At 44.8% G+C, this 24,730-nt stretch overlaps 2 protein-coding genes across 7 annotated transcripts in view; both read right to left on the bottom strand.

Moving 5' to 3' along the window:
* Window positions 1–114: 114 nt before the first annotated feature.
* On the bottom strand, window positions 115–17,099 carry LOC101067198 (potassium voltage-gated channel subfamily KQT member 2-like). 6 transcript variants are annotated; one of them, XM_029826673.1, is made up of 20 exons: window positions 16,726–17,008; window positions 16,117–16,267; window positions 15,931–16,021; window positions 15,494–15,620; window positions 15,219–15,394; window positions 14,731–14,856; window positions 14,530–14,640; window positions 14,352–14,447; window positions 12,559–12,653; window positions 12,407–12,475; window positions 12,271–12,300; window positions 11,846–11,925; window positions 8,822–9,037; window positions 7,713–7,760; window positions 5,866–5,974; window positions 2,494–2,625; window positions 2,154–2,274; window positions 1,899–2,080; window positions 1,006–1,312; window positions 722–871 (listed from the first exon to the last, which is right to left on the bottom strand). In XM_029826673.1, exons 1-20 carry the CDS (start codon window positions 16,856–16,858, stop codon window positions 860–862), a joined length of 2,412 nt encoding a protein of 803 aa, XP_029682533.1. In that variant the 5' UTR covers window positions 16,859–17,008; the 3' UTR covers window positions 722–859. The 6 variants fall into 6 exon arrangements, 5 of the variants coding, with proteins under 5 accessions (XP_029682532.1, XP_029682534.1, XP_029682536.1 ...); XM_029826672.1 differs by having other exon boundaries at window positions 115–1,312; window positions 16,726–17,007; XM_029826674.1 differs by lacking the exon at window positions 16,726–17,008 and having other exon boundaries at window positions 115–1,312; window positions 15,681–16,021; window positions 16,117–16,174.
* Window positions 17,100–18,050: 951 nt separating this feature from the next.
* ctsa (cathepsin A) overlaps window positions 18,051–24,730 on the bottom strand; it is an 11,326-nt gene continuing 4,646 nt past the window's right edge. The window contains exons 2-14 of the mRNA XM_003976864.3: window positions 23,869–24,041; window positions 23,097–23,208; window positions 22,972–23,022; window positions 22,291–22,377; window positions 22,067–22,222; window positions 19,867–20,043; window positions 19,611–19,702; window positions 19,465–19,543; window positions 19,243–19,391; window positions 19,038–19,113; window positions 18,859–18,948; window positions 18,374–18,475; window positions 18,051–18,276 (exon numbers count right to left, since the gene is read on the bottom strand). Of these exons, the coding sequence (XP_003976913.1) occupies window positions 18,193–18,276; window positions 18,374–18,475; window positions 18,859–18,948; window positions 19,038–19,113; window positions 19,243–19,391; window positions 19,465–19,543; window positions 19,611–19,702; window positions 19,867–20,043; window positions 22,067–22,222; window positions 22,291–22,377; window positions 22,972–23,022; window positions 23,097–23,208; window positions 23,869–24,041 (1,428 nt within the window). The 3' untranslated portion in view covers window positions 18,051–18,192. The remainder of the gene's footprint in view (window positions 18,277–18,373; window positions 18,476–18,858; window positions 18,949–19,037; window positions 19,114–19,242; window positions 19,392–19,464; window positions 19,544–19,610; window positions 19,703–19,866; window positions 20,044–22,066; window positions 22,223–22,290; window positions 22,378–22,971; window positions 23,023–23,096; window positions 23,209–23,868; window positions 24,042–24,730) is intronic.

Raw genomic sequence — 24,730 nt, 5'->3', positions numbered from 1 at the left:
ACAAGTGGATTAAGATCACAAATCCTAAAATCAAAGTCAGTTCTTACTTGGTCATGAAAGCTGTGGATCATTTATCAGCTGTTAACATTCATGGTCACAGAAGAAGACTCGACGTGTTTACGTTCAAGAAAAGAAGGTGGTTTTAAATGTCAAATGCATTTCTGCAGGATGAAGTTGGACTTACTAATTCTTTGAATTCTAAAAAGCAAAGTTACTTTTCATCATTTGATCCTGGATCTCCTACATAAGCAACCTCCCTCTACTGGTCTATTGGTAATCTCTGCAAATATGTACATAAAGATAGAATTAATAGTGATGAGGAAACATCCAACATTATTTTTAGCAAACCTTTGGTCATCAATGATGGATCAGATCAGATCAGAGATGGCGGGTGGTATTTACAACCTTCAGTTATCTATATATTGGAGACACAAATATGTCGATGAGTCTAACATAAAGCACATGATCGGCTCTGGACAAAGATTCTGATCTGAGGAATGAAGCTATTTGGAGCATTTGTCATGTGATCATCCGAACAAACGTGGCTGTGATTTAAAGCAACGCTTGATGGATTCTGAAGAGGAATAAAGACCAACAGTTCACTGGCTCCACTCTTCAGCACAAGGTAGTGTTTCAAAGACAGAGCAGATACATTTTAAGCTGGTTTCTTCTCCACTGACTCTACTTGGCTTCTGTCCAGCCATTGTCTGAGTTTGGTGAGGGGGGGCAGAGCTCTGAGTCGGAGTCTGACTCCCCTTCTGCTATGTATGGCCGGATGGTGGCACAAGGTGTGGCAGCTCCTCCTCTGTGGTGCTCTCCCAGGTTGGTGGAGGACAAGTAGAAGTTATTTTTGAGGAAATCAAGATTCTCTCTAGATTGAGAGAGGGAGAAGCCACTAAAGGAATGCTCCAACTCTTCATGGTCAACAGATGGGATTGAGACTGAGGCACTGCTGTCTGGCTTTACCTCGTCTCCTCCTCCAGTACCACTGGATCGGTTCCTTACCTTCGCCGCCCTTTCGGTTCCTACACGTTCGGTGCTGTGTCGGTTTGATCTGTTTCCAGTATGTCTCTCTCCAGCTGGGGGAGGTGGTAATCGAACCAATGACCCATCTCCAACTGGACTTGGAGTGTTCCCGTGGCTGTGCTGGGATGAGGCCTGAGCCTGCTGGTGGAGGTGGGAGCTGATTGGCTGCCATGAGGTAGAAGGCGGACAGGTTGGGGCAGCGTAGTTCCTGTGTCCAGTGGAACTGCTGGAACGGACCATCTTTGGTACCAAACCACTCTTTTCTGCATGGTCACCCGGTGACATCCTGAAAAAGAGGAATAAGCTATTAAATACTCGTTCAGATTTGTTTACTTTTCTGATAACTGAAATTATGTTGACTGAGCTGCGAGTGGGCAAATATTCCAGAACAAGAATCCCAGTTTATGTGTGCAGAGCTGCTTGTCAAAAACACCTTCTGGGCCATAAATGTTGAAGACGGCTACATTTGCGCTAATGTGCTGAGACGGAACACAAAGGGTTATTCTGACACATCGGGCCACAGTCTAGTCTGTAAAACCTGGAATGAAATAAAAGCTGCCTTTACGCTCTACACCTGGCCGATGGGGGACAATGCAGTGAGATGTTCCTGCTGCTGTTGTGGGTGTGAGGTTGAAGAAACACTCGGGTAACCCTGTTCACTGAAACACACAATGGTAACCAGCTTCTCTACACACCCAGCATAGACTCTTAGGGTGGTCATTCGTTCAGAACATTCTACTCACTTTGTAAAATTTAAAAATTTCCACTTTAGTAAATTTACTGTTGTGGCTAAAGCAATTACACTAGCATGACCTGAACCAACACTGGACTCTTTGCCAAAAGGGGTAAAAAAAAAAAACATTGACACCAACTGTAAAATCTTGGACTGGCTCTTCTCCAGCTGATCCACTGGACTGTGATAGGGAGGGGCAGGATCCGGCTCTGGGTCTGGCTCCTTACATCCAAAATAAGCATCAGTTTCCGCCTGAGGGATACCCATCCGCTGGATGTAGATGTTAACCAGGAAGTCCAGCTTTCTCTCCATTGATAGGACCTGAGAACAAAAGAACGAGAGTGACAAAGCAGTTCACTCTTATCGTATCAGGGGACTTCCCATTGCTGGTCACCTGTTTCTCCACCTTTCCCAAACGTCCCATCATGCTCGGATCCTCGGGAAGCTCTTCACTCGCTGCTTTGGGACGGTCCTTTTCTGCAACTGGCGTTCCTCTGCCAACTATCTGGTCCACCCTGCCAATCAGGAGGGTTAGGGTTAGGGTTAGTCCTAACCCTAACAATCACTACTGACATTGGTGTGTACACACACAAGCACACACGTGTCCCCTTTAAATGTCCAAAGTTAAACATCATTTTAGAAATGTCCCTTTTATTGTACTATCTATACTTTCATACTGATAAACTTGAAAACAAAGGTGAAGTCATCTGGTAATAAACATGTAGAGGTGGAACCTTGACTGGAGGTTCTTGATGCGTGCAAGCATGTCCAGATGTCCAGCTGAATACTGTTCAATCACATCCATCACATCATAGGGTCGAAGACTCTCCTTAAACTTCCTCTTGGACACCATGAATCGCATAATACTGCATAGAGAGCAGGAAACAGAAGGTTAGCAGAGGAACAGCAAGAGCTTGGATGTTCTCAGACATTTACAAACCTGCTTATGCTCAATTTAATGTCTATTTGTTTCTTTATGAAGAACAGTGTTCCAAAGGGCTGTAGGGTTAGGGTTAGAGGGTTAGAGGGTTAGAGGGTTAGGGTTAGAGGGTTAGGGTTAGAGGGTTAGGGTTAGAGGGTTAGGGTTAGGGTTAGAGGGTTAGGGTAGGGTTAGGTAGGGGTTAGAGGGTTAGAGGGTTAGGGTTAGTTAGGGTTAGGGTTAGAGGGTTAGAGGGTTAGAGGGTTAGGGTTAGAGGGTTAGGGTTAGAGGGTTAGGGTTAGGGTGAGAGGGTTAGGGTTAGAGGGTTAGGGTTAGAGGGTTAGGGTTAGAGGGTTAGGGTTAGAGGGTTAGGGTTAGGGGTTAGGGTTAGAGGGTTAGGGTTAGGGTTAGAGGGTTAGAGGGTTAGAGGGTTAGGGTTAGAGGGTTAGGGTTAGAGGGTTATAGGGTTAGAGGGTTAGGGTTAGAGGGTTAGGGTTAGAGGGTTAGGGTTAGGGTGAGAGGGTTAGGGTTAGAGGGTTAGGGTTAGAGGGTTAGGGTTAGAGGGTTAGGGGGTTAGAGGGTTAGGGTTAGAGGGTTAGGGTTAGAGGGTTAGGGTTAGGGGTTAGGGTTAGAGGGTTAGGGTTAGGGTTAGAGGGTTAGAGGGTTAGGGTTAGAGGGTTAGAGGGTTAGGGTTAGAGGGTTAGAGGGTTAGAGGGTTAGGGTTAGAGGGTTAGGGTTAGAGGGTTAGGGTTAGGGTTAGGGTGAGAGGGTTAGGGTTAGAGGGTTAGGGTTAGAGGGTTAGGGGGTTAGAGGGTTAGGGTTAGAGGGTTAGGGTTAGAGGGTTACGGTTAGGGTTAGAGGGTTAGGGTTAGGGGTTAGGGTTAGAGGGTTAGGGTTAGGGTTAGAGGGTTAGAGGGTTAGGGTTAGGGTTACAGGGTTAGGGTTAGGGGTTAGAGTTAGGGGGTTAGAGGGTTAGGGTTAGAGGGTTAGAGGGTTAGGGTTAGAGGGTTAGGGTTAGAGGGTTAGGGTTAGAGGGTTAGGGTTAGAGGGTTAGGGTTAGGGTTAGAGGGTTAGGGTTAGGGTTAGAGGGTTAGAGGGTTAGGGTTAGGGTTAGAGGGTTAGGGTTAGGGGTTAGAGTTAGGGGGTTAGAGGGTTAGGGTTAGAGGGTTAGGGGGTTAGAGGGTTAGGGTTAGAGGGTTAGGGTTAGAGGGTTAGAGGGTTAGAGGGTTAGAGGGTTAGGGGTTAGAGTTAGGGGGTTAGGGTTAGGGGGTTAGGGTTAGGGGGTTAGAGGGTTAGGGTTAGGGGGTTAGGGTTAGAGGGTTAGGGTTAGAGGGTTAGAGGGTTAGGGGGTTAGAGGGTTAGGGTTAGGGGGTTAGGGTTAGAGGGTTAGGGTTAGAGGGTTAGGGGGTTAGAGGGTTAGGGTTAGGGGTTAGAGTTAGGGGGTTAGAGGGTTAGGGTTAGAGGGTTAGGGGGTTAGAGGGTTTGGGTTAGAGGGTTAGAGGGTTAGGGTTAGGGGGTTAGAGGGTTAGGGTTAGGGGGTTAGGGTTAGGGCAGGGGTCGGCAACCCGCGGCTCTGGAGCCGCATGCGGCTCTTTGGCGCCGCCCTAGTGGCTCCCTGGAGCTTTTTCAAAAATATGAAAATGTAAATTGTTTTAATATAATTTCTGTAGGAAGAAAAACGTGACAAACATTCTTAACGTTTTCCAATGCTGTATAAATGCGTATAATAAATATTTAATTCCAACATCTCATTATAATGAAAGTTAAACTTAAAGTGGCCATGTGGTGCGTCATTCTCTCCAGGATGCGCTGCAGGGAAAATAAGCATTTCGTCATGAATGCTCATTATGTATTTGTAGCCTACTTATCGTTTGGAAAGTAGGCTAATACAGCTAATATAGACACTTACAGCATGTGTTGCCTTTATTATAAGCCCTATATAAGGCTTTACATTTTTTGCGGCTCCAGACAGATTTGTTTCTTCTTTTTTTGGTCCAATATGGCTCTTTCAACATTTTGGGTTGCCGACCCCTGGGTTAGGGGGTTAGAGGGTTAGGGTTAGGGGGTTAGGGTTAGGGGGTTAGAGGGTTAGGGTTAGAGGGTTAGGGTTAGGGGGTTAGGGTTAGGGTTAGGGGGTTAGAGGGTTAGGGTTAGGGGTTAGGGTTAGGGGGTTAGAGGGTTAGGGTTAGGGGGTTAGGGTTAGAGGGTTAGGGTTAGGGGGTTAGAGGGTTAGGGTTAGAGGGTCAGGGTTAGAGGGTTAGGGGGTTAGAGGGTTAGGGTTAGGGGGTTAGAGGGTTAGGGTTAGAGGGTTAGGGGGTTAGGGGGTTAGAGGGTTAGGGTTAGGGGTTAGAGTTAGGGGTTAGAGGGTTAGGGTTAGAGGGTTAGGGTTAGGGGTTAGAGGGTTAGGGTTAGGGTAGCCCTAACCCTAACTACATCTAAGGTTATTAGTGGCATAAAAATGGTCATGGAAAAAGGTAATCCAACGGTAACCAGTTTGCAACTGCGAAACAGTCATTTATTTATCTCCAAAGTGGGTTAGGGGACATAAGAGCCGATGCTAAATATTGATGTCAGTGCAAGAAAGCTGATCTCAATTTTAGAATCAGATGTAGGATGGTCACACAAGCAAATGCAAGATGTCAGTTTTACCAAAATAAAACTCCACTGAAGACAGTTTCCTCATTCTCTAACCTAACTGGGGGGAAATGAACACAAACCCTTTAACACTTTCTCAGCACAAAACACACCCGGAACTTAACAGAAACCAACAATGCAGGACAGACAGATGCTGCCGAGGCTGCAGGAATCTTGGAAAGAGTCAAGACCCATAAAGGAAACCTTCAATCATCAGACTAATATGTGGATTTACGAGACTGGTCAATTAAGTGGTTCTGAACCAAATGCTTTGGGAAGAAAAGAGAGAACAGACATATCCAGAAGAAGCAATGACAGAAAACAACAAAAACTGGGGCTAATTGGAGGTCACATGATTGTCTTACCCAAGAGCTGATGATGACCTTTGACCCTGAGCTGAGCAAAATAAATAAAAACAAAAATCATGAGAATAAAAAGCAGAATAACTTCACGGGGCTATTAACAACAGAGCAACATTGAGTAAAAGGATGGTCAATGATGAACAGATGGTGAACAGATGATTGAGGACGATGGTGAGGTGGAGCGCTCGTACCAGATGGCTCTGATGGTCACCTTCAGTCCTGGGGTCAGATCCTGGGGAACAAACTCACAGTGGCAGCTTTTATTGTCATCGGCGATGTCCTCCCCGGGCAGGCTGGCCTCTAAAGCAAGAAGAAAAATAAAAGAACTTTTCAACCCAAGAGACACAAAGTACACATGAAAGAAGAAGCACACTTCACAAACATCAAAGCAAACTAATCAATTAGTTCCAGATAATGACAATATTGTCTCTTAATTTCAGCTGATGAAAACAACCAATCATATTGCCATCCATTATTAAATAACATCTTTATTCATTAAGCAAACAAAGATGTCACAAGACCTTAACCCAGAACTAGACCTTTTGACTTTTTCACTGTTTCTAAAGACAAAAGCAAGTTAGTGATTTACAAAACAGGTTACAAAAATCTCAGAACTGAAAAAGAAAAGTTCTAACAGAGCTGATCTTGGGCTTAAAACTGGTCATTTGTCATTGTGACGACTAAGTAAAAGAGTAGCTGAGGCTGGAGGAGGCCGACTCCCTCTAAATGCAGAGCTAATCATTATATTAGCCATGCTAATGCTCACTGAGGAGTAGATGTACTTTATTGATCCCACACAGCAAATTTCTAGAAAAGGAGATCATTCAGATGAGCCAAACACACCTTCTTTAGAATGTATTAAAAATGGCATCAGCTAATCTTCATCAGTCATCGTTAGGCCGTTACAGGGTCCCAGGAAACATGATCCCCTCTGAGCCATCGTCTGGTGTATCTCTCTTCCTGACCTTACACGGTTCCACACTGACCTCTGCCCCCACCAGTTTTAGACGTACAGACCATAGTTTTACATTTAGCATGTCTAATGTGTTGCCATTGGTCACAGGTGTCTGTTCCTCTCTTCCTACTGACTTGAAATAAAACAGAGTTGGTTTAAAGAAACCAAAAAAATGGAACTACAACACACAAAATGCAAACTACAAAATCATGAGAAAACAAATATATTTTAGAAGGAACTTGGTGAATCAGAACCACAACAAAGAATTTTACATTGCAATTCCGTAACACTTAATCACTTGTCTTTAAATCAAAACTCAAAAAAGGAGAAAAGGAAGTACTTGGCAAACATTATTGCATGATATCCTCTTGGTCAGTGACTCTGGAGACAGCAATTCTTGCCTAGCTTGACTCAACAGCCGCCTTGGTGCTGTGAATCACAACATTTTTATGCCCCGTCAGGGTTATTGGGCACGTGCGGTCGCTCCTTGGATCGGTGATCATATCTGCTAGACAGATCCATGTCTGTAAGCCATGCTAGATCTGAATCCTCATTATAACTTTAATTTGAAGATCGTTTCTTTGCTTTTAAATGCTTCAATGGTCTCTCTCTTCTACCACTCTGAGCTGCAGCATCTATAATCTCCTGCCGGTGCCTCAGGTCAGCTGATCAGATGCTCCTGGAGGTGCCAAAATCTAAGTAGAAGGACAATTTCTAACCCTAAATTTTAGAACAATCCACTTCCAATTCCACTTTCGATAGGCCACTCCACTAATGTTTTTAAAGCCTACCTTTAAACGCAGAATGAGCCTCAGATCCTGCTTTTATTGTTTTTATTACTTGTTTTAATTTTCTTTGATATTCTTATTTATATGTGATGTACAGCACTTTGTATCAACTATGTATGTTTTTAAAGTGCTTTATAGAGTTATCATTATTAAAGATAGTATTAAATTTGAGGCAATGACCTGCAATGGTCACACACAATACTGCGATATAATGTGTGTGCTGTAATCTGCATGTGTGTGTGTGTGTGTGTGTGTGTGTGTGCGCGCGCGCACGCATGTGCCAGCACACACTGACCTGGTGAGCTCTTCTGTCTGAATTCTTCATCCTGCATCTCTATCAGCACTACAGCAAGAGGAAAGCAGGAAAACCGTTAGCCTAGCTTTGCACAAATGCTAGAAGCTGAGGAAACTATTAGCTTAGCTTTTCCTAAAGCCTGCAAATGTTGCAACTGGTAGCCTAGCTTGGCACAAAGAATGGAAGCAAGGGAAAGCCTTAGCTTGGTTTATTTTAACATTAGCCTGAAGGCAGAACAAACTGCTAGAATGAAGATATCAGCAGAAAAGAAGCAAGCGTAGCAAAAGCGAAAAGGAAAAGAGAACAAATAATTAGACTTATCTACACAGCACAACACAAATGCTGAAAGTAGGTAAAGAAGAGGCTTTTATAGTTTAACTCTAACCCTCTAACCCCAATATGGCAGATAATGAAAAATGGAACTTTCCATTTTCAGTAGATGATAATCCATGTTGATGTAACGCCACTTCGCTAATGTTCTGCTATTCCTGTTTGCTGATTAGATGTTTGTTTGAGCCTTTCACTCACATTAATGTCAGAGTTGCAATTCAGGGCTGATTTTTCATTTTTCAGCCATCACTGAAAGTTTTATTCAGTCAAAAGTTTTATTTTAGTGTCCTTACAAAAACACTAATGTGGTCTCTACTGGATAACAAAGAAGAGCTAATTATAGTATTCAGTATAAGGTCATGTAACTTCACATCACTGAGAAAAAAAGGCAGAAAAACATCTTTAAAAGTGGAAATTATCCATCTCAGGATCATTTATGGTTTCATGTGGATTGAGATCAATTTCATCCCTGAGATGAACAATTAATATTTCCTTGTTATTTATGCTGCTTATTGTATTAATAAAACAAATGCAGGAAAAACACTAAAATTAGCTCAAAATGTTTATCTTGAGTCTAAGAAGTATAATTACCTTCATGTAAATTTGATGGAAACAGTTCGAATTTGAACTGGAAAAGTAAATTTGGATTTGTGTATTTGGAACAATACCACTGTATAAGTATGGTGTCCCACAAGGCTCTGTGTTAGGACCAATGCTCATTTATTAGTCTCGTTAGCACAGGCTAACTAAATCAATCGCTTTCTCTACCCCGATCTCACCTTCTGAGTTTTGGCGGGAAGTGGCTCCCCGGATCCTGAAGGCCTGTCTGGTTCTACTGCGTTCTCCGAAACTCCAACTCTTTGGAACTTTGCTAGGACTGTCCTCCAGACTGGGTTCAATGCTAGGTGATCGTCGCAGAACCTGGATGCTTGCCAAGCTGCCCGGACCACCCGGACCTACACCAGGAGCAACACCAGGGCCAACTGAAGGAAGCGCTAGCAAAGAGGAGGAAAGACGGCAGAACGGTTATTGTAAAAATGGAACTTAAACAATTTGTTTGCTCCGTGCAGCCCATCAAATCATATTGTATTAATTCCAACAGTTGCAAGCTTTCATTTGCAACCCTAACCCTGAAACAGCGAGTAGAAACCAGGATTTGGGTCTTATTTCCAGGGATGGTATATTCCAAGTCAACAAAGGCTAAAAGTTTGTCTCACATGGGATTAAATGCAGCATTTCATGATGTGCATGGAGGTGTGACTGACTGAGACTAAAGTCAGACCCTAACCCTAACCCTCTAACCCTAACCTAACCTAACCCTAACCCTAACTCTAACCCTAACCCTAACCTAACCCTAACTCTAACCCTAACCTAACCCTAAATCTAACCCTAACTCTAACTCTAACCTAACCCTAACCTAACCCTCTAACCCTAACCTAACCCTCTAACCCTAACTCTAACTCTAACCTAACCCTAACCTAACCCTCTAACCCTAACCTAACCCTAACCTAACCCTCTAACCCTAACCCTCTAACCCTAACTCTAATCCTAACCCTAACTCTAACCTAACCCTAACCCTCTAACCCTAACCCTAACTCTAACCCTAACCTAACCCTAACCTAACCCTAAATCTAACCCTAACTCTAACCCTAACCTAACCCTCTAACCCTAACCTAACCCTAACCTAACCCTCTAACCCTAACTCTAACTCTGACCTAACCCTAACCTAACCCTCTAACCCTAACCTAACCCTAACCTAACCTAACCCTCTAACCCTAACCCTCTAACCCTAACTCTAATCCTAACCCTAACTCTAACCTAACCCTCTAACCCTAACCCTAACTCTAATCCTAACCCTAATTCTAACCTAACCCTAACTCTAACCTTAACTCTTTAACCCTAACCCTAACCTTAACCCTCTAACCCTAACCCTCTAACCCTAACCCTCTAACCCTAACCTAACCCTAACTCTAACCCTCTAACACTAACCCTAACCTTCTAACCTAACCTAACCCTCTAACCTAACCTAACCCTAACTGTAACCCTAACCCTCTAACCCTAACCTAACCCCTAACCCTAACCTAACCCTAACCCTCTAACCCTAACCTAACCCTAACTCTAACCCTAACCCTCTAACCCTAACCTAACCCTCTAACCCCTAATCCTAACCCTCACTCTAACCCTAACCCTCTAACCCTAACCCTCTAACCCCTAATCCCTAATCCTAACCCTCACTCTAACCCTAACCCTCTAACCCTAACCCTCTAACCCCTAATCCCTAACCCTCTAACCCCTAATCCCTAACCCTCTAACCCTAACCCTCTAACCCTAACCCTCTAACCCTCTAACCCTAATCCCTAACCCTCTAACCTTAACCCTCTAACCCTAACCTAACCCTAACTCTAACCCTAACTCTAACCTAACCCTAACTCTAACCCTAACCCTCTAACACTAACCCTAACCCTCTAACCTAACCTAACCTAACCCTAACTGTAACCCTAACCCTCTAACCCTAACCTAACCCCTAACCCTAACCTAACCCTAACACTCTAACCCTAACCTAACCCTCTAACCCTAACCTAACCCTAACCCTCTAACCCTAACCTAACCCTAACTCTCTAACCCCTAATCCCTAACCCTCTAACCCTAACCCTCTAACCCTAACCTAACCCTAACCCTCTAACACTAACCCTAACCCTCTAACCTAACCTAACCTAACCCTAACTGTAACCCTAACCCTCTAACCCTAACCTAACTCTAACCCCCTAACCCTAACCTAACCCTAACTCTAACCCTAACCCTCTAACCCTAACCCTAACTCTAACCCCTAACCCTAACCCTAACCCCTAATCCCTAACCTAACCCTAACTCTCTAACCCTCTAACCCCTAACCCTCTAACCCTAACCCTCTAACCCTAACTCTAACCCTCTAACCCCTAATCCCTAACCCTCTAACCCTAACCCTCCCTCTAACCCAACCCTAACCCCTAACCTAACCCTAACTCTCTAACCCTCTAACCCCTAATCCCTAACCCTCTAACCCTAACCCTCTAACCCTAACCCTAACCCTCACTCTAACCCTAACCCTCACTCTAACCCTAACCCCTAATCCCTAACCCTCTAACCCTAACCCTCTAACCCTAACCCTAACCCTAACCCTCTAACCCTAACCCTAACTCTAACCCCTAACCCTAACCCTCCCTCTAACCCTAACCCCTAACCTAACCCTAACTCTCTAACCCTCTAACCCCTAACCCTCTAACCCTAACCCTCTAACCCTAACTCTAACCCTCTAACCCCTAATCCCTAACCCTCTAACCCTAACCCTCCCTCTAACCCAACCCTAACCTAACCCTAACTCTCTAACCCTCTAACCCCTAATCCCTAACCCTCTAACCCTAACCCTCTAACCCTAACCCTAACCCTCACTCTAACCCTAACCCTAACCCTCACTCTAACCCTAACCCCTAATCCCTAACCCTCTAACCCTAACCCTCTAACCCTAACCCTAACCCTAACCCTCACTCTAACCCTAACCCCGAGACTAAAGTCAGACCCTAACCCTGTAAACCCTCAGAGGTCAGACAGCCGGAGTTCACTCTAAAGATCCAATGACTTCCGTTTCATTTCCACAATGGTGCAGGGAGATACCGAGTTATTTTTCTTTGGGGGCAGCTTTTGTTCAGTCTTCCAGACGACATCAGTTTTCAGAACCTCCAAGTCACATTTGTGTACATTTAAGTTTACATGAATTTAAATGTCCATAAATGTGGTGCAACAAAAATGTTGATTTTTGCACCCACCATGCTGAGGAGACCCTTTTCCTTTGGTTCCTGAACTCCGTGGGGAGGAGAAGACCCTTTCCTTTAGACTGACCTTCTGACTGGAGAGCAAAGATGGACATGGTCAGCAGTCGGGTTCTAAAATGTGTTAAAATCAATCTTCATCATCTTCAGCATAACTCGTGGATTTGCATACATTATATCCTGGTTCCTTCCCTCTTTGCTACACCATCTCCTTCTCACTATTTTTGATGACTTAAACTTGAAAAATTAGAAAAATGTGCCAGATATGTTTCATTGTTTCAATTTGTATAACATCTGGCCTCTACACATATATGAACATATTACTGTTTATATTTTCCTATATACATATTTACCAAAACAAGATCTCAACAAAAAAGGGGTTTCAGCACGGAGCGATCTGACAAATCGGACGGGAAGCTGACCTGGGAGAAGCTTCTGGCTGCACATCTTTTCTGTAGAAGGAAATCAAATATGATTATTTTATCATCTAAATGATAATTGCTATTCATTTAAATGTAATGATTGGAACCCAATTTCACTTGTAGAAACATGTCAGACCTGAAAGAAAGCCCAGATTTATTCTTCAGGTTCCTCAATAAATCCAGCTGATTGAGAGGAGGAATTAACCTGAAGACAGACATGAACACAGTCCCCTTATAGAACGTTGGGTGATGTTCTCACTGATGCTCTCACACAGGTGATGGACTCACCTGTACATGGGAACAGATGCGCTTCTTTCATAATAATCCCAGGTGGAGGTCATATCGGTTCTGCTCAGATTGGTGGCGTAAACTCTCCATGCTGCCTGTACGGACAGGAAATGTCACACTCTTCAGGGTGGAAATGCGTGCAGAGGAGATATAAACCATAACCCTGACCCCTAACCCCTCACCCTAACCCCTCACCCTAACCCTCACCCTCTAACTCTAACCCTAACCCCTCACTCTAACCCTCTAACCCTAACCCCTCACCCTAACCCTAACCCCTAACCCATCCATCCATCCATCCATCTACCCACCCATCCATTCACCCACCCATCCATCCATCCATCCATCCATCCATCTACCCACCCACCCATCCATCCATTCACCCATTCATCCATCCATCCATCTACCCACCCACCCATCCATCCATTTATCCATCCATCCATCCATCCATTCACCCATCCATCCATCCATCCATTCACCCATCCATCCATCTACCCACCCACCCATCCATCCATTCACCCATTCATCCATCCATCCATCCATCCATCTACCCACCCACCCATCCATCCATTCACCCATCCATCCATCCATCCATGCATCCATCCATCCACCCATCCATCCATCTTCCCATCCATCCATCCATTCATCCATCCATCCATCCATCCATCTTCCCATCCATCCATCCATCCATTCATCCATCCATCCATCCATCCATCCTCCACCACTTATCCGGGGTCGGGTCGTGGGGGCAGCAGCCTAAGCAGAGGGGCCCAGACTTCCCTCTCCCCAGCTACCTCTTCCAGCTCATCCGGAGGGATCCCCAGGCGTTCCCAGACCAGTTGAGAGACATCGTCTCTCCAACGTGTCCTTGGTCTTCCCGGGGGTCTCCTACCAGAGGGACACACCCTGAACACCTCACCAGGGAGGGGCCCAGGGGGCATCCTGACTAGATGCCCAAGCCACCTCATCTGGCTCCTCTCAACGCAGAGGAGCAGCGGCTCTACTCCGAGCTCCTCCCGGATGGCAGAGCTTCTCCCCCTCTCTAGGGGAGAGCCCAGCCACCCTACGGAGGAAGCTCATTTGGGCCGCTTGTACCCGTGATCTTGTTCTTTCGGTCATTACCCAAAGCTCATGACCATAGGTGAGGGGAGGAATGAAGATCGACCAGTAAATCTCTTCCCCCCTACGGACCGGTGCGGCGTCCGCACCGGTCCGCCTGTCGACCTCCCGCTCCATTCTTCCCTCACTCGTGAACAAGACTCCGAGGTACTTGAACTCCTCCACCTGGGGCAGGATCTCCTCCTTGACCCGGAGAAGGCACTCCACCTTTTTCCGGCTGAGAACCATGGCCTCGGATTTGGAGGTGCTGATTCTCATCCCAGCCGCTTCACACGCGGCGGCGAACCGATCCGATGATAAAAAAGATGTCTATAGCATATTTGTTTTTCTATATCTTCTTTGTTTTTTCCCTAATGAATGACTGACTTCTTTACTGGCGTCAATACCTAAAGTAAAAGTAAAGCTGTGTGTAAGAAATGTACGGAAAGCAATTGTTTTTTGAGTTCAATGGAAGTAATAACTGTCTGTAAATTCAAAAATAGATGAACTAATGTGAAGAACAAAATCAGTTTCTAAGTTTCCATTATTTGAGCCATCATGAAAAGCCTAAATATGCACATGCTAGGAGGCCATTGGTAAAAATGTGAACCCTTAATATGTATATTAACTGGATGCAGTGTGCTGAGGTCTAATGTGAGTTCTGATCTCCAGAAACATTCAGGGCTTCTGACTCTCACTTGTATGAGTCCGGCTGCTGGGTTTCGTCTCTTCTCAAAGTGTTTCTGTCGGTGCTGCTCTTGAACCTTCAGGGCAAAGCCAGAGCCCAGAATTCCCTAAAGAACAGGGGGCAGACATACGAGCAAGGCTGAACCAAACCAAGACTCAGTGGTGTCAGAGCAACGTCGAGCCACTTACGGCCGGCAGAGCAAAGAAAGAAACTCCGATCAGAGTGAAGGTGGCAGCAAGCAGACGTCCATTCCAGGTGATGGGGAACTTGTCTCCATAGCCAATGGTTGTTAACGTGATCTGACAGAAATAAAAAGACCAAAGCAGCAGTCAGATGATCCTCTCAGCGATCAATAGCAGATCCAGTGCTGTGCCAGAGTATTGACTCACAAGTCCCCACCACAGGGCATCGGCGTAGGTCTCAAACTGCTCATTATCTTCCTTTTCTGCCAAATAAACTAGGAAACTTGCAAGGATCAAACACAAGAAGCCGATATACCAGGCAGTGATCAACTCCTGGGGACAGAGGACAGCGTTGTTATGGAGATCAGGTTAGCCAGGAGCAATCCCTCCATCTTCAACCCCTTTAGCCCTTAATGGGGTAAATTATCAACTGGAAGGTCTGAAATAAATGAAAGTTTCTGCTTCCGCAGTGCTTTTCTGATCCTGAAATATGATAATATCCTGATCCTGATAATAGACAGAAGCACTTCTGGTGTTTGAGAGGAATTTAGCAACATGGAACATGATGGATGAAATTCCAACGGTTTAACTGTTTGAATAATAAAGATCAAAGTATTTGAGGTTAAAGCGCACAGTCACAAGCATTTGAAGTTGAATTAAGAAGTGAATTTATATTTAAGCATTCTCCAGGCTACCTTGCTGTGTGCATAGACAACCGATCCCAAAAGCTTCCAGGTTCCTCCGCGGCGGTCCATTCGGATCATCCTTAGAATCTGGAGAAATCGAAGTGATCTGATGGCTGAAGTGGCAAAAACGTTGCCCTGAGTACCCGCAGCCAAAACGGAGACTGAGGCTATCAGCACCATGATGTCTGCCAAGAGATGGGTCAGAGATGGGTCAACGTGCCGGTCCTAACCCTGTACGCTCATCTGGGTAGCAGGCCCGCTGGAACCAAGGTCAGCAGACTTACCAATGACACAAAAGGGTTTTCGGGCAAATTTGAGTCGTCCTCGCCATCCTCTGTAGCGACAACAGCAGCCAGCTGCCCAGATCCTCACCATGTACTCCACCCCGAACACCACAATGGTCACCACTTCCTGTTAAACAATCATCATTCAGGCCAGTTCCAATCACTAATCTCCCATTTTGAGGTCAACCTTTGCTTAAAAGGATAAAGGTCAGTCAAGGTCGCTTTAAGAGGAGCCAGCGATTGATCCATATGATGGATTTCCAGTTCTCCACCTCTTCAACTACAGCCCAGCCTGAACCTAGCTTGAGCTGTAGGTGAGACTTCAGAACACAACCCAGAAGTCCTGTGACCACAGGGTCCACCAGTGGTTGACCGACCATCTTGGAATGAATCTGATTTCAAACATCTTGAGAAGAATGATGTGACGTGTGTGTTACCAAAATGTAGAGAGCATCCTCAGAACTCTTTTCATATTCTCTGATGGTGGAGAACACAGACAGAACCAGACAGGAGAAGACCAGCAGGAACCTGAACACAGAATATACAAAACCGTTTTGGATTTTCCTTCATCACTTTTTATCTGAAGCATCAGCAAACTTTTTAGGCTAGTTCCAACTCTTTACACATAGGCATGATAGATGAAGGCCCATCCTCGGGGTCTCTCCAAAACATTGTAGAGGAAGTTCTGCAGCCGCCTGTAGAGAGCATTGCGTTTTGGGGGTTTCTTGCCTCCAGAGATGCTGCTGCGCTGCCGCCGGGGGCCCTCCTCCCCTCCTGAACACAGGAAAGATCCACATATATCCATAGAGTAGATCTGTGGAGGCCCCACCTCATTTCTTCTGTTTAACTGAAATATAGGCGATGTCTGGTGAAGCTGAAGCAAGCAGAGCTTCAGTCACATCGGTTCTGGCTTCAACCTTTAGACTCGGAAGGTTCTAGTGCGCCTGTGCACGCGCACAGACATCAAATATTCCAAAGAAAAGCACCCATTTAGAAGCAAAAAGAACTTCCTCACTGAATCTAGATCTAAGTATTTATTACTGAGACGCGATAAAATATACACGAATCATAGCACATGACGGTCTTTACATCGCCATTTTTATTTTTGCAGTAATCAATGAAGACGAATCTGGAATATTCCAGAATAAATACTCTGGGTTCGGGTCGTGTTTGCACGACAATTTCAAAATGCGAATGTGATTTGTCGCCGACACAAAGAAGGAAAGTGACACCTGCGATGAGCAGAGCTCCGTCCCTGCTGGACTCGGTGCCCGCAGCCTCCAGCCCCACGAAGCCGACCTTCAGCTTCTTCTGGTCGGCCTGCGCCCCCGGGAAAACGCCGCCGTTGCGAGATTTCTGCACCATGATGGAAGCGTGCGGGAACCTGCTGATCTGGAATCACGGAGACAAAGCAACGCTGACGGCCCAGGTGGACGCGAGCGTCCCTGCTGCAGTGCGTGCGTGTGCGCGTGCGGAGAAGCAGATTGGCTGATCAGCTGTTTCCTCACTGACCTCGCTCACAAAAAAAAACTTTATTTAAAATGCATAACGATGGAAAACACCCGTAATAACTGACAGTCGAGAGCAAATCAGTTCTGATTTTTTAGGTTAGTTAGGGTTAGGGTTAGTTAGGGTTAGGGTTAGTTAGGGTGAGGATGTTGTGTTGGGTTAGGTTAGGGTTAGGGTTAGTTAGGGTGAGGATGTTGGGTTAGTTAGGGTTAGCACGCAGCAGGGTTAGGGTTAGTTTGGGTTCAGGTTAGGGTTAGGGTTAGTTAGGGTGAGGGTGAGGATGTTGGGTTAGGGTTAGTTAGGATAGGGTTAGCACGCAGCAGGGTTAGGGTTAGTTTGGGTTAGGTTTAGGGTTAGTTAGGGTGAGGATGTTGGGTTAGGGTTAGTTAGGGTTAGGGTGAGGATGTTGGGTTAGATTTAGGGTTAGTTAGGGTGAATATGTTGGGTTAGGGTTAGTTAGGATAGGGTTAGCACGCAGCAAGAGTAGGGTTAGTTAGGGTTAGCATGCAGCAGGGTTAGGGTTAGCACGCAGCAGGGTTAGGGTTAGCATGCAGCAGGATTAGGGTTAGTTAGGGTTAGCACGCAGCAGGGTTAGGGTTAGTTAGGGTTGGCATGCGGCAGGGTTAGGGTTAGTTAGGGTTAGCATGCAGCAGGATTAGGGTTAGTTAGGGTTAGCATGCAGCAGGGTTAGGGTTAGCACGCAGCAGGGTTAGGGTTAGTTAGGTTTGGCATGCGGCAGGGTTAGGGTCGATTTCAACATTTGAATCCAACAAGACACAGCAGGTCATAGACAAGTCCAATAAACAGACCCCCCCCCCCCCCCCACACACACACACACACCTAATCCAGGATGACACAAGTAAACCCTTTGAAGTTTCCCTCTTCAACCTCAAGTCTTCTGGTGAACCGACTTTGAATGTGTCTCCCACATTGTAACAATTCCATTGTGCACTTGGAATTTTCCAAGGGAAAGAAATTCTGTAACACATCTGAAAATGTCTACTACCACGTTAATACATATTTCTCTTTGAGTGAATACGACAGTCAATATCAGCGACAAATTTTATTTAAATCAGAAATGTGACAAGATTCACAAAAGAACTCACTTAAAACCCGAAAAGACAACTTGTTTAATTAATGAATTAATTTTCTTCTTAGAATGACAATTTGTCTGAATTCACAGGAACAAGTCAGTAGGGTTGCCTCTTGATGAATCTGGAGAACATGGCAAAGGCAGCACCGGGTTTGTCTGATGGAACCATGTGGCCAGAACCCTACAGGAGGAGTTGATCAGTAAGCAAAAATTCTCCGCTTCCATCAAATCTCAAAGCTGACACAACATCTTAGAAGTTCGGCCGATCACAGGTTTACCTTGACAGTGATGAAGGCAATGTTGTCAAACTCTTTGACGAAACCTCCCACCTGTTGACCGTATTCATCTTCATAATGCCACGGACGTCTCTCTACCTGCACCTGTGCCGTGGAGATAAAGACAAAACACAAAGAACTGGATTTTTAGCATTAAGGAGGTGTTAAGGAGGACTTTCTGCTGGTCTGCTGAAAATCTGACCCGGGTTAGGGGTGCCAGACTCACAACGTCCTTTTTCCAAGTTACCAATAATAATTACACAAGTGGAAGCAACAGCAAAGTTGACGTCAGTCATAAAGGCTTGAAGCTCCCTGTTCCATCAGGACTAACATCAAATGACTTTTTTAACATTTAATGTAGGAGTAACTATTTTCAAAGCTTGACATTTGATACAATGTGGCTAAAACATTCAACCTCTTTTCAGTCAAGTGAACATTTGAAGAGTGGTGTGTGGCCCTGATCCATATCTACAAATACATGAAGGTACCTGCTGGTTCAGAGATTCCACAAACCACTCGTCACCCATGAAGTTACACGCCATGTCCACGTCTCCGTTATACACCAGGATGCGGTACTTCTGCAGAGAGGACATCCTGGTCAACACGTCTAAGAATTTCACCTTTAAAAAACATCACAGTCATGAAGACAAATGTGTTGTTTACTGACCAGAGCAGAAAGTAACTTCAGATACTGTTTCTTGACATCCAGGTAGAGACGACCATAATTCAGATTCACCTCAGTGCTGCAACACCAGAAGGTCCATCAACTTTATTGCAATGCCACAGTCTCTTGGAGAACATATAGACCATCTAGAGATGGTAGCAATGTGTCATTATACTGTAGTGTTCCTGAGGCAGCAGGTCCATGTTACCTGCAGATGACCCAGGCCTGGGCCTTGCTGCTGATGTGCAGGGCAGCTCTGGTGTACGCATTGTTCAAATACAGTGTAGACGGAGTGGAATTAGTGCACGGAGGGTCAAGACGGACAGATTGGTGAAGGGATGCCAGACCTTGTATTTTCTACAGATAAAATAGAAGCTTGTTTGTCAGTTGATTCATTACATGAAGCACTGAAATATGAAAACGTGCACACCTGCTTCCAAAGCTGAGTCCACCCATGATTGAGAAATAGGTTCCCCAGATCTCTGATCACCAACTCACCTTGATCAACACTATAAATGACAGATTCCTGTGAGAAAACTATGGCGAGGGCTCAGAGTTCATGTTGGATCGTGTTACCTGGCTCTGGGGCGGACTCCACCAGGACAAGGGGCATATAGGTTGTAAATGTTTAGTCCTGAATTGTAGACAATGTCCTGGACCTCAGACAGCTGCAAAGGCAAAATGGCATCTGAAAAGCATTTCTGTCAACAAGACACTTCGCTTCACTGTAGAAGGTGATCAGAACTAACAGATTGGTCCTTCCAAAAGAATCAGATCTAATCCACATGATGTTCACACATGTTCTAGTTCGGAGCAGATTTCTCAAACTCACACTGGCAGAGCAGTTCTGGTTCTGTGTGTTGTAGAAGTTACACTTTCCATCAGTACAGCAGAATGTCTGAAGCTCAGTCCACAGTCGCGTCCCCAGGAGGCCGTGGTAGTACGCAAAATACACCAGAGAGTTATCATTCATCTCATAGCTCGACATCCCATTTCCCACGGCAACACCCTGCAGGAAAGAGCCGATAGCTTTTTCTTTGGCTCCTCTTCTGGCAGATTAGTCTTTTGTTTCAAACATGCCTGAGATGTTTTGATGGTGCTCTTCCATCATCACAGGTGCCACCAGGTGTTGACGTGTGCATGGTAGCTGATGGTTAGCGGTGGTTATCTGGACACGCCTTGTCATTTCCACTGCTTCGTGATCCAGCGTTGGTGTCTGTTCTTTTCTGTGTGGACACCTTCGGTCCATGATGTGGTTTTCCCATTTGTAATGATCTGTGATCGGTAATTTCCCCCCTTTTTTGTAGTGCCTGTTCTTTTCTGTCTTTGGTTTGTTGTATTTAGAAAGCGTGTCCATGTAACCATGAATAGGGAAAAGGGGGCTTTTGGTCCTCTCACACCTGGAGCAACATTGTCAGGCGGTAAGTGGGAAGCGGGGGGGATGGCTAGGGTTAGGGTTAGGGTAACCCTAACCCTAACTAGTGACACCTCTGATGGATGCAGAAATACCATCAAACCTTGTCAGGTATGTTTGAAACAAATGACCAACGTGTCAGAGAGAAACAAAAGAAAAAGCCTTTGGTAAAAGAGATGCAATGAACAAGCTGTCCAGTTAAAGCTAAACAAAATGGTCAAAATATGACAAATGCAACATATACTTAAAGATCTTATTTTGCCTCCAAACAAATGGACCTACGTCTGGTTACGTGTATACCATGACACACAGCCTGCAGGTTTAATTTGTACGTACATAATCTTTCATTAACATGCATTTTCATATTGTCTTATATAGGGAAAACACTCAACAGTTACAGTTGGTCGTCACACAGAAGTGGAACTGACAGATCTAATATCACCAGAGCCATCAGGGCGAGAAGCCAAACTGTGGGGGAGTTAGAACTGGAGTAAGATGTAATCATCAATATAGGAACCACAAGTGACAAAGGCCTGCTACGTCTTCACAGAACACCTTGTTCCTTGTTTCTGCTGCACATCTCCACCTGGAGATGTCAGTCCAGGAGTGGGCTGCACACATGAATCAGGGTTAGAGTTAGGGTGGGTTAGAGTTAGAGTTAGGTTAGGTTAGGTTAGGTTAGGGTTAGAGGGTTTGGGTAGGGGTAGAGTTAGGGTTAGAGTTAGGTTAGGTTAGGTTAGGTTAGGTTAGGTTAGGTTAGGGTTAGGTTAGAGGGTTTGGGCAGGGGTAGAGTTAGGGTTAGGGTTAGGGTTAGGTTAGAGGGTTAGGGTTAGAGTTAGAGGGTTAGGTTAGGTTAGGTTAGAGGGTTAGGGTAGGGTTACAGTTAGGGTTAGGGTTAGAGTTAGAGGGTTAGGGTTAGCCAGTGCTGTTCATGCAAGTGGACAATCTCTGGATAGTTTGTGACAGGGTTAGGGTTCGAGGGTTAGGGTTAAGTATCTTTCGGTAAAACTGACAGAGCGATCAGGGCAGCAACTACAGTGCTGTGGATGCTGATGCAGACTGTTGTGGCCAATGGGGCTGAGCCAGAAGGTAATGACCAAAAAGACAAGACCATGAATACATGCGGCTGGAATGGGATTCTTTGTAGGGTGTCTGAGCTCAGAGTCAGACAGGGTGAGGAGTTTAGACATGGAAGACGAGTTCTGAGTAGAGCTGCTACTCCTCTGAATTAAGAGAAACCTTTTGAGGTGGTTGGTCAGAATGCCATGGGGACGCCTTCATGAGGAGGAGGCCTTGGGTTCATATCCATGGCCTGGAAACACCTTGGCATTCCACTTGAGGAGCTAGTGAAAGGGGCCGGGCTTCCCTACTAAAGCCACTAGCCCAGCGAACCAGACCCAGACAAGCAGTTGAAAAAATGGATGGAGGGACACAGGCTTAGGCCTAGATGTTTATGGTCTAGATGCTTAAGGCCTATATGTTGAAGAGCATTTTGAAATGGCAATTGAGGAATAGAGGACAAATCACTGGCCAAATATTAGACCTACTGTTCTGTCAAGAAAACCACAATGGTCGAACAAAATCAATTTTAGGGTGCAATACCACGGGACAGACCTACCTGCAGGTTGAGACTGGAATCCTCCATCACTCTCTCTGCCAGTGTTGGGATGTAGATTCCGCCATAACTCTCTCCTGTGAGAAAAAGTTGGTTCTTGGAGAACTCCGGGAACAGTCGGAAGAACTCTTTTAGAGCCAAGTAGTTGTTCATTGATACCTGAAAATAAAAATGACTTTAAACTCCTGATCACAAACAGAAAAGCAGATTAGATTGGTCTATATGACCTCTGTGTCATTGGTGCTGTACTTCTGGTCATCAGAGTATGAGAATCCAACGCCCGCAGGAGACTCAAGGTACAACACGTTTGCAATCTGGAAGAAAACAACTGACCAATCAGCTGAGAGCATATTGCCATGTAATCAACCAATCCCAGTCATGAACTAAGCCTAACCCTAACCCTAACCCTGTTCTGTACTGTAACCCCGACCCGAGCTGCTCTGTATTCCGACCACACTTCAGTGTTGCAATGATGAATTTTCTGACTGGTTAAAAAAATGTCTTTTTCTTCCTCTATTTACAGGTTCGGGTTGGTAAACCACAAACAAGTTGTTTTCTCCATATTTTAACTGAAACAAAGGTCATGTTTTTAAACTCACTGTGATTAGGGTTAGGGACTAACCCTAACACCAAGACAGCTCTGCTCCCTTTAAATACACAATCTGTCTTTTAATTCAAACTCAGAATTTATTGTCTTAAAATGTTGTCTTACAGTAAAAATTTGCAGTACTGTTGGTATTCTGTTATACTGATATTTTAAAAAGTAGATTTTAATTTGCAATAATAATAATCATATGTTGCGAATATTAGAAGCCATTTAAGACGTTTTGGATTGGAAGCAGGCTGCAAATTTAATTGTGTCACCCAACAATATTGTGAAAAGAAGTAAAGAAACAAAGCAGACTAACCTTGTTCCACGAATAAGGGTTATACTGCAGTGTCATGCCATCATCTTGTATCTGGAACCACAGGTCAGAGGTCAGCACATACCAGAGTCCTGTCATACTCATGCAGCCAAGTAGAATTGAACTACCAGGAAGGGTCCATGTTCAGTCAGCAGCCCATCCAAGGAGCTGCAGCCAGGACCACCATTCAACCACAACACCACAGGGTCAGTGCCTGGGTCATTCTGGGACTCCACAAACCTGAGGACGGGCACACAGGTGATGATAGTAGACATATCAATCAAGATTTTGATATCGGGCCATCGTGTTAAATTTGACATCTAAAATATAGTTTAAGTCATGTTTCACCAGAAATGTCCAGTCAAACTAACCATAAACTGGTCATCATTACCATGGCTTCCACAAATCAGAGGCCTGACCTCAAAGCCTCAAAAGCACCTCTTTGAGAAGCTTTGCATTTATGCAAGATTTTGTTTTTAGGTGGCTTTAGGTGGCAGTGTGAGTAGTTGTCCGTCACTCTTTGTTAGCCTTGCACTGGTAATTTAACCAGGATGTACCAAAGGCTCCGATTTCATGCATTTTCATGTAAACAGACAGCCAAAATGAAACTAAAGTTTCTCATTTTCACCTGAAAATGGCCTGTAAACAGGGCCTTTGAACCAGTCAGCTTTTAAAACATTTGGTTAGGGTTGGGTTAGGGTTAGAGTTAGGGTTAGGGTCTCTATGTGCAAATAAAGGTTGAAACTTGGCCAGAGAGTCGGCCATTTTTGTAGATGAATTTATATCTGTTTCCAGGGTTCCCATGTTGTGATGTGCTGCAGGTAACAGCCAGGGTTAGGGTTGGGTTTAGGGTTAGGGTTGGGTTAGCCAGGTTAGGGTTAGGGTTAGCCAGGTACTGACCAGTAGTGGAGGTGTTTTCCATTGGCCACACTCAGGTAACCAGAGTACTGTCTGAAGCTTGCCTGTTTTCTCAGACCAGGAAGGTTAATCACCTCATCTGCAACAGGCGCCGCCCAGCATAGTCTAAGACCAAGTGCTGACCACAGGAAGCAACACAACAGCAGCACCTGCATCTAAACACACAAACAGGAAGTAAGGATTAGCACCACAAACACTTCAGATGGCGTTTCAAAAAAGACATTTACACTTTTAAAACAGGAAATGATTCAGGATGAACAATTAAGTTCTAAGGTTAATGATTAAGCAGGAGTTCCAAACGTACAGTGGGACGGTCAACATTAGTAAAGGATGACCCTAACCCTAACTAGTGTTTAGAGACGTGTGCAACCCATGTTGTAAATTCCATTTCAAGCACCATGGCATGCAGATGGTTTAAACAGATGCACAAAACCATCATTTAAAATTAAAATCAACATTAAAAATTATGTTCCAAAAAAGACAAAGTCAAGATACAATCATTAATATTTGATGAGAACTGTCACGAAGTGAATGCAAAGTGTTAAAGTCTGATCTTATTCATCAACACTTCAGGTGTTAAATGAATTTTATTTGCTATTCAGAAGGACCCTAACCCTAACCCTAACCCTAACCATGGACGTCCTTTTTATCATAACAGGAAGCTGAGACAACACAGTGTGTGAAAGCTGATGCCTATGGAGTTTCCTCTCATTCACTCGGTACAACACGTTTGTACGGGATATCACCCCCCACGTTGTCTTCTGAAGAAGCCTCTATTCACGCCGTTAAGGCTAATGACCCGTGGTGACGTCTGTGAGGTCCGCCTGCACGTATAAATTTCCAT

This window comes from Takifugu rubripes, chromosome 19, assembly GCF_901000725.2.
Source record: "Takifugu rubripes chromosome 19, fTakRub1.2, whole genome shotgun sequence".
In the NCBI taxonomy this organism is placed as follows: domain Eukaryota; kingdom Metazoa; phylum Chordata; class Actinopteri; order Tetraodontiformes; family Tetraodontidae; genus Takifugu; species Takifugu rubripes.
This window is presented reverse-complemented; position numbering and strand designations above follow the sequence as displayed.